Raw genomic sequence first — 15,213 nt, forward strand, 5'->3', positions numbered from 1 at the left:
CCGAATGAAGAATATCAAAAATAATCGCGAGGCACTTAATTAAAAACTAAGACAGAAAAAATGATTTTCCCTGCAGAATAAGTAGGGACACGCCGATACACAGCTCCTACTTTCTCCACTTCTTACTTAACTTTACTTTCTTTTTGCTGCTTGCGAAACACATGTACGCAAAATGTATGAAACATCTCGTCGTTTTTAAAAATCATTTTTTCTTCCCAATTCACCCCATTATAATTAATGTGGAGTTAGAGTCGCGATGAAGCTTTCGAACAAAATATGTTAACATTAGGTTTAAGGAACGCTGAAAATTACTATTTCACATTACTTTATAAAAATGACAAGAATGTGTCTATCCAAACTTTTAGCCGTTTTTTAAATAATATATATCCAAAGAAAGAAATTTGTTAAATAATTCCTCGCGGAATCAATTTTTACAATATTTTTACATTATATAGAAAATTCTATTTTGTTGTTATCCATGTACACAGTCATTGGAGGAGAATACGTTACATGTAATAAAAAATTTTCTGCTTCTTCTAGAAGATTATAAACAACAAAAAAATGTTAATCACTCAACATATAATAATCTAGTTACCTAATAATGTAAAAACATTTATACATTAGCTCTTCTTATGTAGGTTGACAATTTTAATCAAATATTAAAAACTGAAGTAATGCAAAATTAATGCAAAAGTAGTTCTCAAGGATTTAACCGTCATTAAATAAAGTAATTATAACATAATTTTAGTCGAATATTTGATTCGATTTGTAATGCATTGAAATTGACTGAAAAAATTAAATCGCGAAAACATTCGCTTTCATCGTAAAATTCAATGATTAACGGGAACGTAAAACTGTTAGGAACGATTAAGAGTCACAACGTGATCGGGCGCAACATTGTTTAACACGGGATAAGTCTTCCAACGACGGGAAAAAAACCGTGATTGGGATGCTCGCGAGAAAATGTTGGAAAAGCATTGTGGAAAGCGTAGTGCGTTAATCGCATTAGCGAGTAAAGTCTTGCAGTCCGGGCGATGCGCTCACGTAAGCGTAGTAATCCTAATCCTGTGCGCGTGATTCGTGAATTATTAATCGCGCGAGTCCACGAGTCTTCCTAGGATTTGCGTCAGCGAATTTGTTACCGGCGACGTGTCTAAATGCAAAACTAACGTATCCTTTCGCGATTGTCCGTCCCAATTCAGGACTCCTACTACTTTCGAGTTATCAGGTTCGCGCAAAAATAATTTTATCTCGTTACATTCGTATTCTATATCGATGAAAAATGCAAAACATCGTCTCTTGATTTGTGCTCTGTCTTTTGTCGTAATTATTTATTTTTGGGTTCTGGTTGATGTCGAAATGAAAATGGAGAAGAATTTACTCGATATGTGTCCAAAACACGAGTGTAGCCAGGGGCATATATCAGCCAAGAAATACTATTCTTTTTTACGGGGCATACTTACATACAGACTTTTATCGCTAGGTATTTGGGACATACATAGAGTAAATACTGTACATACAATTTAAAGCAGGGGACATATTACAACAGAACACGTCAACGTATCGGTTTCAGCTTAATAAGATGATCGAAAAGAAAAAATAAATTTTTCTTCAGCTCCTGTGTTTTGCAATCGATGCAAACATTTTTTATTTTGCATAAAGATCCGCAAAAGTCTAGCGGTGAACCAAGGGTTATTTATCCAAGCAGATCCTCTAGAAAAACATCTCGGGAGGTTGTAAAAGCACTAAAAGTTGATTCGACGTTTAGTCGGAAGTGGCGAATAAAGTAACATATGTCTATAGCTTCGAAATTCAAGCCACCTAATAATTGGCCGACGCTCTGGTCGTGCGGCATCGACTCGAGATTTTTGTTGTCAGCTTAATGATCGAGATTCGACCTTAGGATCAGCCACTTCATTTAATTTTGAAACACTTTTCTACCGCCGCTGGTAAACACTATATGATCAGATAAACTCGTAGCAAACTTATAGCATGTTTTCAATGAAATGTGACACATTCGTCCATTAAAAATGTGAATCAATCGTTAACAATTGGCTGTGTTTTTGTGAGTTTTAACTCTTCCATTAATTTGCGAAAAATGCAATGGCTCCCGAAGCGACAAGCGAAGCAACGTGTTTGCTTCGAAACTACGCTACGTACACGTAGTGATGGGACGTTTCGATAACTTTTGTTCTCTTTTAATTGACAACCAGTACGAACGAAAACCTGTTCACAAAGAGGACGGGGAGGCGAAGAACAATTCATCGATTTGGAATAGCTTACTGGATGGACACTGTCCGTCGAGTGGACTGGCTCGTGGATCTAATCTCGCTAATAGAGCAATATCTGTACGATTCAAATCCAGCCTCATTTGGCACGATCCATAGGCACGGGACAGGTTTGGATGTCTTTTGAAACGTTTGCGCCGTTTCGTCGGAGGCCTCGCCTAAAAGAAACTACCGAGCCTCCATTGTCTAGTGCATCCAACTTTGTATTCCCCGCGTTATCTTATCCGAACATTCTAAGTGGAAAAGTCCTACCACTATAGTTTATATATTCTCGACCATTTCAAATGGTTGAACAACATTTACGTGCCAATATTTAGACACTAGGACCTAGAATTCTGAGGCATTCTTGAAACTTTAATATCATTTGTGCATCCTTCATTAACCCTTTGCCATGAAATGACGTCCCAGAGACGTCATGGTTTTCTTACGTTCAACTTGATTGTTGTTAACTTTCCATACATATATAGTAGCAAATTGTTTACATAAATTTTGAAGCAATAGAAATTTTATTTTTCATAGATGCATATTGCGAGCGTCAAACGAAACCGTATAATACGTTTCGATCTGAAGTCTTGAAATTAAATTGCAAGGCAAAGGGCTCGCCTTCGGGTGGCGAGACTGAGTCCGTTTTGACCACTGGTTACAAACGTTCTATCCATATTCTGATTTTGTAGCAGTCGTTTTAAGGTACAAGATATTTATATTAATGAGAAGACTAACATTGGTCTCGAAGAAATAGATTAAAAGTTGCATAATAAAGAATTGACATGTAAAGATTGGAATTGAGCTATGATTGCCACGTAGACGTCAAAAGCATCCGCCATCACAGAGTTAATATATTGGGGAGATAGGAAATTAAATTTATGAGTGGGGTTCTATAAGAACCGCCATGAGTGTAGGGTAGTTTTGGAGAGCGTATACGGGATTGCATTATGCAAACAGATATTTATTTCTAACCATTGGAGAAATATATTATAACATGCTAACATACATCTTAATATGTAACGAATATTTAAAGGAATGAAACTATTGCTTCGTTAGGCATGATTATTAGCTGGCGATTAAGTAACACATTTTTATGATACTATGCCACTATAATACATAGCTGAATTAAAAGATTTTCTGAGAAATAAACCGTGTTTCGTAAACAAATTTTTTCCTAAAAATGAAACATATGTGTTAATTGATAGAATAAACTTGATTATGTTCATTAAAAATTATTATTTTAACCTGGAAATGTAGAACTCTAACCTCGCCGGTTTATATACATGTTAATACAAAATCGAGTTACTGATACCAACTTTGGTCTAACGTAATTTACAAAACATTCATGCAACATTTACCGGAACTGTGCACTCGCCCTTAAAAGCTATCGCGAAATACCACCAGAAACTAACTTCATGTGTTATGCTTATAGCAAAGTACGTGAGAAAACCGATCCGTTTTATAGTAACAATATCACTCCTGATAAACTAAGACCTAGTTCTCCAACGTGGACGTTATCACTCATTGGAGAGCATTGAAAATATTTACAGGGACTTCGTATTTCATTTTTTCGTGATTCTAACGTACTTTAAATGAAACTTTATTTTACTGATAAATTAGTATATGTACTATAAATTCAGTATAGAATGTGAATAAAAAGCTAATCTTATTTTAACACTCTTACGTTCCACAGAGTGAAAGTTCACCCGTTTATTTTTATTACATATTGTAAAACAATTAACCTCTTCATGTGCGTATTGTGAGAATGAATGAATCATTACATTATGATCTTCTATGCGACTATCTCAGGAGCGTATGATTAAATAACATGATTCAGTATTTTGACCATTTCAATATACAGTGAATTAAAAAAATTTCTGATTTGCGAAAGATCGTCGATATTTGAAGTATGATAATTTCGTTTAAAAAAGTAGTATAGCGTAGCACTTGGTCTCATTTTGAAGAGTGAGATTTCTACTTTCACGAACTGTCATTCGTTTTTACCTAAGACAGATTTACACAATGTAACGGATGGAAAACTGAAGAGATATTTTCCCTCGAAAGTGCTACCAATTGAAGCGTCATTAAGAATATTAAACAAATTTTTTTCGTGTATAAATCAACAATAGATTTGAATATTAAAACCCCCCATTGTAAAAGAAACCTCATGTACGATTTTTTAGGGTCGTTTTATTAAGCTGTGAATGAAAGGTGTGAATACAAAATTCACTATGAAGGCTTCATTGTTCATATAGCAATTTTTAAAAGGTCTTTGCAGAACGGAAGCTACAGATTTGCAAATATGTGGTGGATTCTGCCACAAACAAAATTTTTCAATGTTTTGACAGAGATTTTAATTCATAGCATTTTTTAGGAAAAATGGGTCTTCAGGTTCCCACCCCGCTAAATCATGTGAAAACATCTTAGAAGAAAATGAGCAATGCTCTTCGAAAGGAAAAGCTTCAAGCTTTAAAATGTGTCCTTTATTTTTGTACTATTGCTTTTTATGAAATTACCACAGGTTAAATATCGATAATTTTTCCAGGATCGGAAATTTAGTGTTAATATACTTTGTTGATCCACTGTAGCTTCTGAAAATAATATGCCGTTCACAATGTAGGTTGAGCTATGTACAAAAAAGACTTTTTTAAGGAACATTAAGCAACATTTTAGCTTTATTTCCATATTGTTTTATTACGTAAAATTACTAATCTTGGTAGCTCGCATCCAGCGGTATAGCGACTGGAATATAAAAAATAAAAAATTGTTGTATCAACTTAAAAACATAGGTTATCTTCAATGTAGCATACGATTTTTTGATATCTTAATTTGCTGAATTTTTATAAATGTTCAAAGTTGATTTGATTCAGCGAAGAAGATATTTTTGCTTTCGACCATCACCATTTTCTTATTTTTAAAAATTATTAAAAAATCGTAAGCTACATTGAAGATAATCTATGTTTGTTTAAGTTAATACAACAATTTTTTATTGTTTATATTCCAGTCGCTTTTACCGCTGGGTGAAAGCTACCAAGGTTGTGCTGGGCATGGAGTTAGATAATGTTATACAACTCCACCATTTTGTAATTTTAAGGAAAAAAAAAATATGACAATGAAGCTAAAATGTTGCTGAATGTTCCCTACAAAAATTTTTTTACTGTATCTTCATGTGCAAAACAAAATCTTGGATTTACTCCATTTTATTAGACTTAAAGGGTTGCATAGACCCTTAAGTGTTTATTCATAGGACAGGTCATCCTACGTCGCAGTATTAAAACTGTCCTTAGCGAAAGGGTTAAGGGTAACTATCCTTTGTTGTATCGGTATGTGGAAGCTAACCAATAACAAGAGGTTCGTACGCTGTTTTTAGATACGTGGGTGGTTCGAGGCGAGAGTTGTCAGGGGTGAAGGAACTGGTGACCTCGAGGAGGGTGCAGAAGAGACCCTCCGCGAACGTTGTAAGGTCGGATGGAGGTTGCATCGGGGGCAGTCCAGGAAGCGGCGGCGTCATTGCAGGCGGCTTGCTAGGCGGTTGCAGCGGTGGCAACGACGCCTTAGCAGAATTAACCATCGAGGACCTGGCATCTCTTCCCGCCGGAAATCACACCTCCGCCAATCACACGGGCCATTCCTCTCATCACAAGGTCAGCGAACTTAGCTAAATCGATATTTCGCCGGTGGTACCTATTCATCGTTCAAATCAACTTTAATCCCGTGCTTGTTACAAAACAGGATAACCTTACTGCGAACTGCAGTGGTGCTCACTTAAATTTCCAACGTTCGGCAACCGGAAGTAAAATTCTTGCGTTACATGCTAACGATTGTCTTCGAGGATTTGACTCGAGCATAGTTTGACAAAGTAAAATATACAGTCAGTTTCGACATTGATGATTGACACTTTAAATCAGAATAACGTTCTCATAAATCGACCAAATTGCTTCTGATTTTCTGCCAAGCTAAATGGATTAGTTTGCTAGATGATATGTATTAAATATTCTAGAAAAATTGCATTTAATCTGAATTTCAAAAATGATAGCAAAATTTGCATTTTACAACTTTTCTATTTGGACTTGTAAAGAAACTTTTACAAATGCGTTTTGTATGTTCGTACAAGTTACATGCATGCTGAAAATTTTATCAAAATTTCATTTCGATGATAGAATGAGACTGCAAAAATAAGCTTCACCATGCAATTTTCACCATTTCTAATCGTTTATGGCTCATAAACGTATTAATCTATTGCTATGAAATTTTCAGCATGTACCTATGTAACTTACACGAATCTACAAAACACATTTTCTAACTTTTCGTTATAAGCCCAAATAAAGAAGCTGCGAAATGCAACTTTCACTATATTTTTCGTGATTCAGAATAACGCAGTTTTTCAAAAATTTGCCTTACATACCGCCGAGTAAACTAATCCATGTAGCCATTGACAGAAAAACTGAAGTCGTCCCGTCCATTTATAAAAAAGTTATTCTGATTTGAAGTGTGCGCTGTCAATTATGAGACTGAATGTAAACATTGCGAGAGAAAACGAGATAGACACAATCTATTGAGCATTAGACATTGACGTTCGACACTTCAACAAGATGCCGCGAGCAAAAAAGTAAACGTGCAATAAAGAAAATTTCAAATTCGGTAATGTTTGTCTTACTTTTTCGAATGTGATACTAGTGGATTGTTGAGATTCTTCCGATTAAAATGAGTCCAAACATGATGTAAATCGGTCTAATTTTATGGAATTCATACGTTGCAATCATAAGTACATACGTATGTTCTTGATTTTGTTATTTACATTAAGTCTATAAAACTAGTAAGATAAGTCTATAATGCACTGATACTACATTCGAAAAGGTAAATTAAATTTTATTTGATCAACTTTTACGCTCGCGGCACCACTTTGAAATAGGTTTGTCTCCTTTCCTCCTTTCCTTTCCTTTAGATGATGGTTTGTTTGTTTGTGACCAAAATTGCCATTGCTGTTAAATAATTTTTGCAAAAATTCTCAGCTGTAAGTTAGAAAACATAAGAATAGTCTCCGGTAAGTAATCTGTTAAGTTGAAAACGCCCTCTGAAAAATTCATGAGATAAATGTTTCGAGACATACATATACCTGACACATAGAAAATTGTTGGAATAAAAACTTTATGGCCTTTCATAATCTATACAATTTTGTAATGGAATTGATGAAAGTTGGTTGTATAAAGGAAAATTTCCTGTAATAAGTTTTAGATAGAAGAGAATAGAACTCTTCTAATTTTGCTTTAAAGGACCAATAAGTAGCAAAATAAAAATTTTCTGCTGCTTCTATTAATTTTTAGTCGATATACTTTATCTGCAGACCTTGTTAATCCATATTCTTATAAGAAAAAGTGATATACAATACACAAAATATGTATTTAAATTATAGTTATATTTATATGAAATTCCATTAAACAATTACTTAATATAATATTACATAATATATTTATTTAGTAAAATGGTTAAAAAGTTTATATAATTTACATTCTATTAAAAACTAACTTCCTCATCTTACACTTCCGTTCTACCGTTTCAGACAGTAATGCTATCCTGGTTGGTATGGATTTTACTTAACTTCAATGAATTCAATATTGCATGCTCAGCCGTTCTACTCAGCTATTATAAAAGACTTATACATTTAATATCGTGGCTCTCGGTTTAATAAGTTCCCACTGTTTCACTATAGTAAAATTTAATTGACACTCTAGATCAAATCTTCATGGTACTCTAAGAAATGACAGCCTCTAAAATATATGAGGTACAATCGTGTCTATGAATTTAAATCCATAATAATATAGTAAGTTAAAATTTTAAAATACTTGAATGCAGTTCTATCATTAAAACCATGCGGTTACGATATTTCTAATTATCATCGCCAACGAACAATACATGTATCGTACAATGTATAACGTACATTTATTCATAACATTTAACGATTTCTTTCACGTTATTATTTATGATCAGACTTCAGCTTCTAACATAAATTTATTCTTAAAAAATTCTTCGTGGCTCACAGAACCTGAAATAAAAATGTTCATTTGTTATATATAATACGTTTTTTACATTGTTTATTTACTAATTTTAATTACTAATCTAATAACAGTATTTTAAATCTATACAGGGTGAGGCATTTAAAACAGGCTACCTGAATAAGTCTGTTGCCATTGATGACAGAAAAAATGTGTCCGACGAAACTTGCTTGGTTTCGAGTGTGGCCTAGTCTCGTATTCACAGTTATTCTGTAAGCAGACACGTAAAGGGCATGTGAAGGTCAACTTCCTTTTTTTTTTAAATGAAATGATATATTTTTCCATGTACTATTTAATAGGACATTTTAGAATGCATACAGCAACCTACTACTGAAGGTTATTCAAGATCATTGAAAGTCCACTGCCATGGAAAATATTTTACTTTGAGTTGATCTTCATATGTCCGCTACGCGACCACGTAGAAAAAAAGATTAACATGAGATTATTACACCCTCGAAACCAAGCAAGTTTCGTGTGACACAATTTTTTCTACCACCAATAGCAACCGAGTTATTCGGGTGGCGTGTTTTAAATGCCTCACCCTGTAGACATATGGGTAACAATTATATTTTATAATAAAAACCTGCAGCATTTGAGAAATGCAAGTAGGAACGCAATATTCTTTAGGCTATTTAGACGATCACTGAGATTGATTAGAACGTCAAAAATGAATCGTTGTGTCTGTCCACTTAAAAACAGTAAACGTATCGAACATATGTCTACTATTTCATTAAATTAGACAGAATCGTGTATGCCACAAATTCGGCAAACCAGCCGCACACTTGTTGTTTTAAAGCGCCCAGATATTACTATTCATCTAGCCCTCGACAATTCGTCGCAACGTACATAATTGAAAGTTAATTCTCAACTTCAAAATTAATCCATCCATAATTTCAACAGTTCGCGAACAAACGGGACGCCCTCGTATTGCCATCGGCGCATTCCATCGTTTCGAATCAAAGTAATCTGTCACCGGCTTGTTCATTATTGTCATCGACGAGCACACGATGTGCCAGTTCGGTCGAGAAACCAATTAAGTTTTATTAAACGTCAGTTGACATCGAGTTGCTCGATAAACATCGACGAAAATTAATTAAGCTTAAATCGGAGCTGCGGCGAATCGATCCAGTCGGAATAAACGGTAACGAGGTGAAACAATGCGAATTACACGCACGCACACGACCGCCTGGCGACTCGCCCGCAGTTTCTTGATTCCCTATACCGATAATTGCGGAACAGTCGGACGCATCCGACTGCACGACGATGGAGCCGCTGCTGATGAGAAGAATGCCAAATCGATACTAACATTTCCAGGCCATACATTGTGATCTTCCGCAGAACTCGATCACGCTCTTGTAGATCAGACGTGATCGGTGCTCGTGTCGCAGCTTTGGAAATGTTATCAATCGACTGCGATTTTGATCCATTTATTGAAATACTGAGTAGGTGAAACGTAAAAAAGCAAAGAAATATTTAACTTTTCAAAAGCATTTGTTTGTTAACATTAAGCAATGCACGCATTTTCTTGTTTCAATAGCTATATTATTCCGTCGGTAAAGGAAATTGCTCACCTACCATTGCAATGCCATTTAAATAATAATCCGCTTTACAACGTTTGATGTTCTCAAAATTATGGAAAATGTGATTACATTTGAGTAAACTTCATTGCTGAAACATTGAAATGTACTTTTCCGCGAGTTGTCGATTCCAATTTATTCAGCTTATCCAAATTACAAATTGGAAAGATTTGACTCGCAATCGAATAAACTGTAACATTTTAATCACCATCATTCCTTTATAACGTGATTATATTTCGCTTCACTTCGAAAGTCACACAATTCAACTGAAATAATACATATTTTGAATTAGGAGGGAGATTATGCTGAATGAAATATTTTTATTTTAATAATCCGAAGCGTGAAATGTTAATTCCGTGTCTTTGAAATTAATTGTATTCTGTAAAAAATCATATAAGCTTATAATCTTCAAAGTATTTGTCATGGTTTTTTATAACATTGTTCATCGTTGGGAAACAAATATTTGAAAATAATATTAAAATAATATTTGCATACTATTTTGAAAATTTGGGGAAACAAACGAAACAAATTTTATTTTAAATGTAATACGCATCAACAATAATACAACAATATACAGATGAAATCTACAGTCTTCGTACTACAGTAAAAAATATTCGCGTAAATGTTCAATAAACCCCGCTCGCTGCCACACAAGCGCATCAACAACGCACAACCATAAATGAAAGGGCGCAAACAATGAATATACAAAAGCACCTCCTTCGTACGTGAACGTCAGCTGTTCGGTTGTGCAGCTGCTCTATACAGGGTGGCTCGTTTTAAATGTTTCATGCATCAAACGACGAGAATCGAGTTACCGAGGAAATTGAATTAAAGGTCTGGCACCACTCTGTGATAATTTGAATCGGATCCAACAAAAACAATACAAGTACACGTCGATAATGTAATGAAATCGGATCGACGTTGAAACTTTATCATTTCAGCTCATGATTACAAAAAAAGCACATTGTGTCGATACCAGAGAATTTCAAATTGCTTATTCGTTTCCAAAGTTTCCTCTAATTAAATTATAATTTTAAAAAATGTTAGGTGTACGCAAAAGTTTTAGTCTTTTTCAATCGTTCATGCATAATGACTTGTAATTATAATGATTATAGTGTTTTTGATTATGATTATAATTGAGAAAAAGAAGAAAACTTTTATGTTTGTATATGTTTAGAATTTTTATAAAGAAACAGTTAAATTAAATGGGGTTAAAATAAAAATTTTCGTTATCAATTGCAAGAAACTATAGCCACATGCAACTTCTTTCCTTTTTTGACAATTTTGATAAGTTAAGGACAATATTATTGATATTCTGAAATTCTTTTAATATTTCTACTGTTTCAATTCGCATTGATTCGTATTTAACAATAGGGATTGTTATTGAAACAAATGGTGGTAACAAACGTGTTATAGCTCTACCTACCGGAAGCCTGTTAATAGAATTTTCGATAACTGTTTTGTACCAAAGGGAAGCTTAGAAACTGTGTTTTATATAACAATCCCAAATGAAATTATTAGATTACGTTACTATGAGTCAGTTCTTGAATCAAGATTGAAATTGCTATTGTTATTGAAGGACCTAGTGAAAAATCTTTAGCCATGGACTTTAAAAAATTACGAAATAATCATCGATACATAATGTGTTATTTGTAGGTCACGAATCTTTATGCAAAATAGAAATTTCTATGTTTCTCATGCTACTTCTCGCATTGAAGGGGTGAAATCAGCCCTTGAAAAATGTCAATATTTGCTTTTCCGTGTAATATCGCAAGAAAAACAAATGATATTAAAAAGAAGCTGAAACGAAGGTTGCTTGGTATTATTGTGTCCACAAAACCGTGTAAAAAATGTTTTAAGAATCCATAATTTTTTGGGGTGAATAAACCATGGGGAATACCATATTGTACTGTGAAATATATTCCTCGTGCCAAGTTTCTTTCATTACTAGGAATTAGCTATGGATTCGATGCATTTATGATACAAAATGGTAGGTGAAACACGAAGTAGTGACGATATATTATTTGTAACATATTAAAACTGTTAAGAGTAGAAATCAGAATGGAACTTCTGTTTCGAGCAAGCGATGATGCACAAAAAAATTTTATTTCGCATAAAGATCCGCAGTTTATTGATCACGGTGGCAATCTTCTAGGCGATTCGTGTTTTCCAGGCCGAGAACTATTCTCCGTTTGTCTAACTATTCTCTTTTCCTGAAATTACTTTTTCGTTCGGTAGCGAATCGTGCCCGGTCTCCTATACCACTATACCACCTCCGAGCCCACTTGGCCAGTCTATCTCGGTTGTATCTCGTTCATTTTCTCCCCTTTTATTCCCCTTTAATAAACGACGTACGCTGCACCACCGGTGCATGTTGCATCGCACGCATTTGACCCCTCTGCCCTAATAGCCCCATTCACTGTATTCACCCTTTTTCTCAGTTGCTTCGGCGCATCGTGTAACGCCTTATGTCGCCGGCAGCCGCTCTGCTCTGCCATGCCGGTCTCTCTCGCGCGAACTATGTTCTGCGCCGCCCGCCCCGCTAATCAGGCTTTTAGAAGACGTCTGAGAGATCGACCAACTTCTCAAGACGCTTTTATGCCACCGACGAGAGGACACGAACCAACTACAGTCGAATCCCAGCAAAAATCGATTTCGGAGACCTCTCAAACGTCAGGGGAGATTCCCTCGCCCGACTAGCTTCCTTGATTGATGACTTGGATGTTCGGATGTAGGCAGTACTCCAAGGAAACATGCGATCACTCTAAAATAAACCAATAATAAAAAAAATATATACAAACTTGCGAGGTGAAATTCGACACATCATTTTATACCTCAACTATGATGTTTCCGCATTCTAATTTAACATGAAATAATCCTGCATCTATGTAGGCACTTCGTTCCAGGGTTGGACACATTTCATTTGAAATAAAATAACAAATAATCATTTGAAAGAATGAGTTATTTGAAATACTTTATTATTTGTATTTTACAGATAACATAAAAAATTCATTTTCTTTGACGTTTAAGTGAAATATTTTATTTGAATAATTTTTTCTTTCAATTGCAATGTTCAAATAAAGTAATATATATGTAATGTCACCTGAAGAAGAGGTTATTGAAGTAACTAAATTAATTATGAAATTTAAATTTGCTAATTTTTATAGTTTGATGATATTATATTGTCGCTAAAAATTACGACTGAATACATTTTTTGTTGCCTTTATTAAATTAATATTAAATAGTTACTCTCAGTGCTCTGTAGAGCTAGTGTCAAGTACGTTGTACATAATAGAAAAATTTGTTCGTTCACAAAACATCTTATATAGCGGGATAAATATAAGATAGAGCTGTTACTAAAATGTGCAGTAATAAATTCACATTTAGTGCCCTAACTCCAATGATAACTTCATGACAGTAGAAAGTACCACTTGCTCGTAATATCCCTAAAGTAACAAGTTCCAGTTGCCTGTATCATAAACTTTTGGCTATACCAAAACTTCTGAAAATGTGGTTTTGCGCTGCAACATCATAATAATAATTGAAGTAGAGTCTCGAAGTAAAGCTCAAATGAATTAAATTATTTACTAAATGTTTCAGTAACAAATAATTTTGTCCTCTCAACATAAACGTGTCGGTAATAATAAGTTATATAGAATATAATGCTAACAACAGTGACGGTGTTATTACAACGTAGTTTTGAATATTTTATTACAAATATTTATTATCGAATAACAAAAGTGAAACAGACTGGATCGAGTATTGTGATAAATCATCTAGTAGATTCACCATATTTTCAATCGTCTTTTTTCATTAGCTCAAGTATGGACGAGTTAGGTCTTTTTTTTTGTTTCTTTACTTCTTACCCTCCAGTGGGAGGCTTTACCTTCGTCAATATTCCTGATACTCCACGTTTTCTGATATACCCACTTTATCCTTCTTCCCTTGGAATATTGAATCAGCAGTGAAAATTTCAAACTGAATTTGATAAATATGAATATTATACATTTCTTGTAAGGGGTCACGTATCCGTACACTCGGGAGCGTAAGAGGAAGGTTTATATTCAAGTACTTTTTATATATACAATTTCACTTTACCCAGTAATTATTATTGACATTAGAAAGTATGTAGATGTATTCATAGATACTATATTTTCCTAGCACTATTAGTTTACACTCTCACTCGTTCATGCTCATTTATTCATCCTTACTTGTATCTTATTATAATATTACTTTCAGTACTATTTTTATTTAATTAAAAAAAAAATTATTAATTATTTCTCCCTGTCCATAGAATTTTTAAAAGCTTCATTCAAACATTTCTTATCTTCATACTCATTCGTTTTTCATTTCTAAAAAGACTATGAAAGACGTAAAATATTTTACAACAAGTACTAAAAGGTTACATAAAAATAATTATACAGTGTCCGAAAAATGTTGTACTTCCGGTGATTCCTGAGGTCATTTGAAATAACTTTTTCCTCTGCGAAAATGTTCTCCGCGGCTATGTTAAGGAATTATTAATGAAAAACACGGACCAATCAGAGCGCGGCTACAGCGGACGAATTCCGACAGCTACAGCGCTCTGATTGGTCCTTGGTTTTCGTTAATACCATTTTTTTTTATGTTAATGTTTGATTTGCAGACTTATTCAATAAACAAGCCCTTCTTCAACCCTTCTAGCAAATTATTAATGATGAAATGGCGACAGTTTGCTGATGAAATGGCACAATTGCAAAAGAAATCGCAAGGGCTGACAATATCGACGAACGTTTTCATGGGGCATAAAAACGATTCTCTCCATGCAAGGAGTTTCGATTTTTCCTGCTAGATTTCCGACGAGATAGCATTTCCGGCGAAATACCAACTCTGTAAGGTATACAAAGGAAATACATTTTACATTTTGTTGGGTTTCACAAGCATCGATCAGACTAAAGTTGCTTTAACTCACGAAATCGTCAGGATTTATTTCGTACAACGTTAAATGCTGAAATATTTTTCATTTTTCCTTGCTACAGTGAACGGATGGATCACATCAATTAGAAAGGTAGATCAAAAATTGGAGAAGTGTATTCAGTATCACAGAAACCACATATGTTTAGCTAGAAATGTGTACGTCGATATTGACATCAATGTCAGTGTCGATGCTCTGTCCAACATCGATCGTTCTTAATAGCATAGGCTTCTTAACCCATATTTTCAACTCGTAGGCAGCTTTACTTTTCACTTGCCTCGCTTTACTTCATTACCTACACATCGTTCCCACTCCAAGCATTTTTTAAGCTTGGATAGACTTCCAATATATCGTAG

The 15,213-nt window shown here is 34.4% G+C and overlaps 1 protein-coding gene across 7 annotated transcripts in view; it reads left to right on the forward strand.

Moving 5' to 3' along the window:
- The window catches only part of Sick (sickie), a 504,036-nt gene that overhangs the window by 356,270 nt on the left and 132,553 nt on the right, over positions 1-15,213 (forward strand). For all 7 annotated transcript variants that reach the window (XM_076804259.1, XM_076804253.1, XM_076804267.1 and 4 more), the window contains one exon: positions 5,644-5,917. In XM_076804259.1, coding sequence (XP_076660374.1) covers positions 5,644-5,917 — 274 coding nt within the window. The remainder of the gene's footprint in view (positions 1-5,643; positions 5,918-15,213) is intronic.

Source organism: Halictus rubicundus, chromosome 2 (genome assembly GCF_050948215.1).
Source record: "Halictus rubicundus isolate RS-2024b chromosome 2, iyHalRubi1_principal, whole genome shotgun sequence".
Taxonomy (NCBI): Eukaryota; Metazoa; Arthropoda; class Insecta; order Hymenoptera; family Halictidae; genus Halictus; species Halictus rubicundus.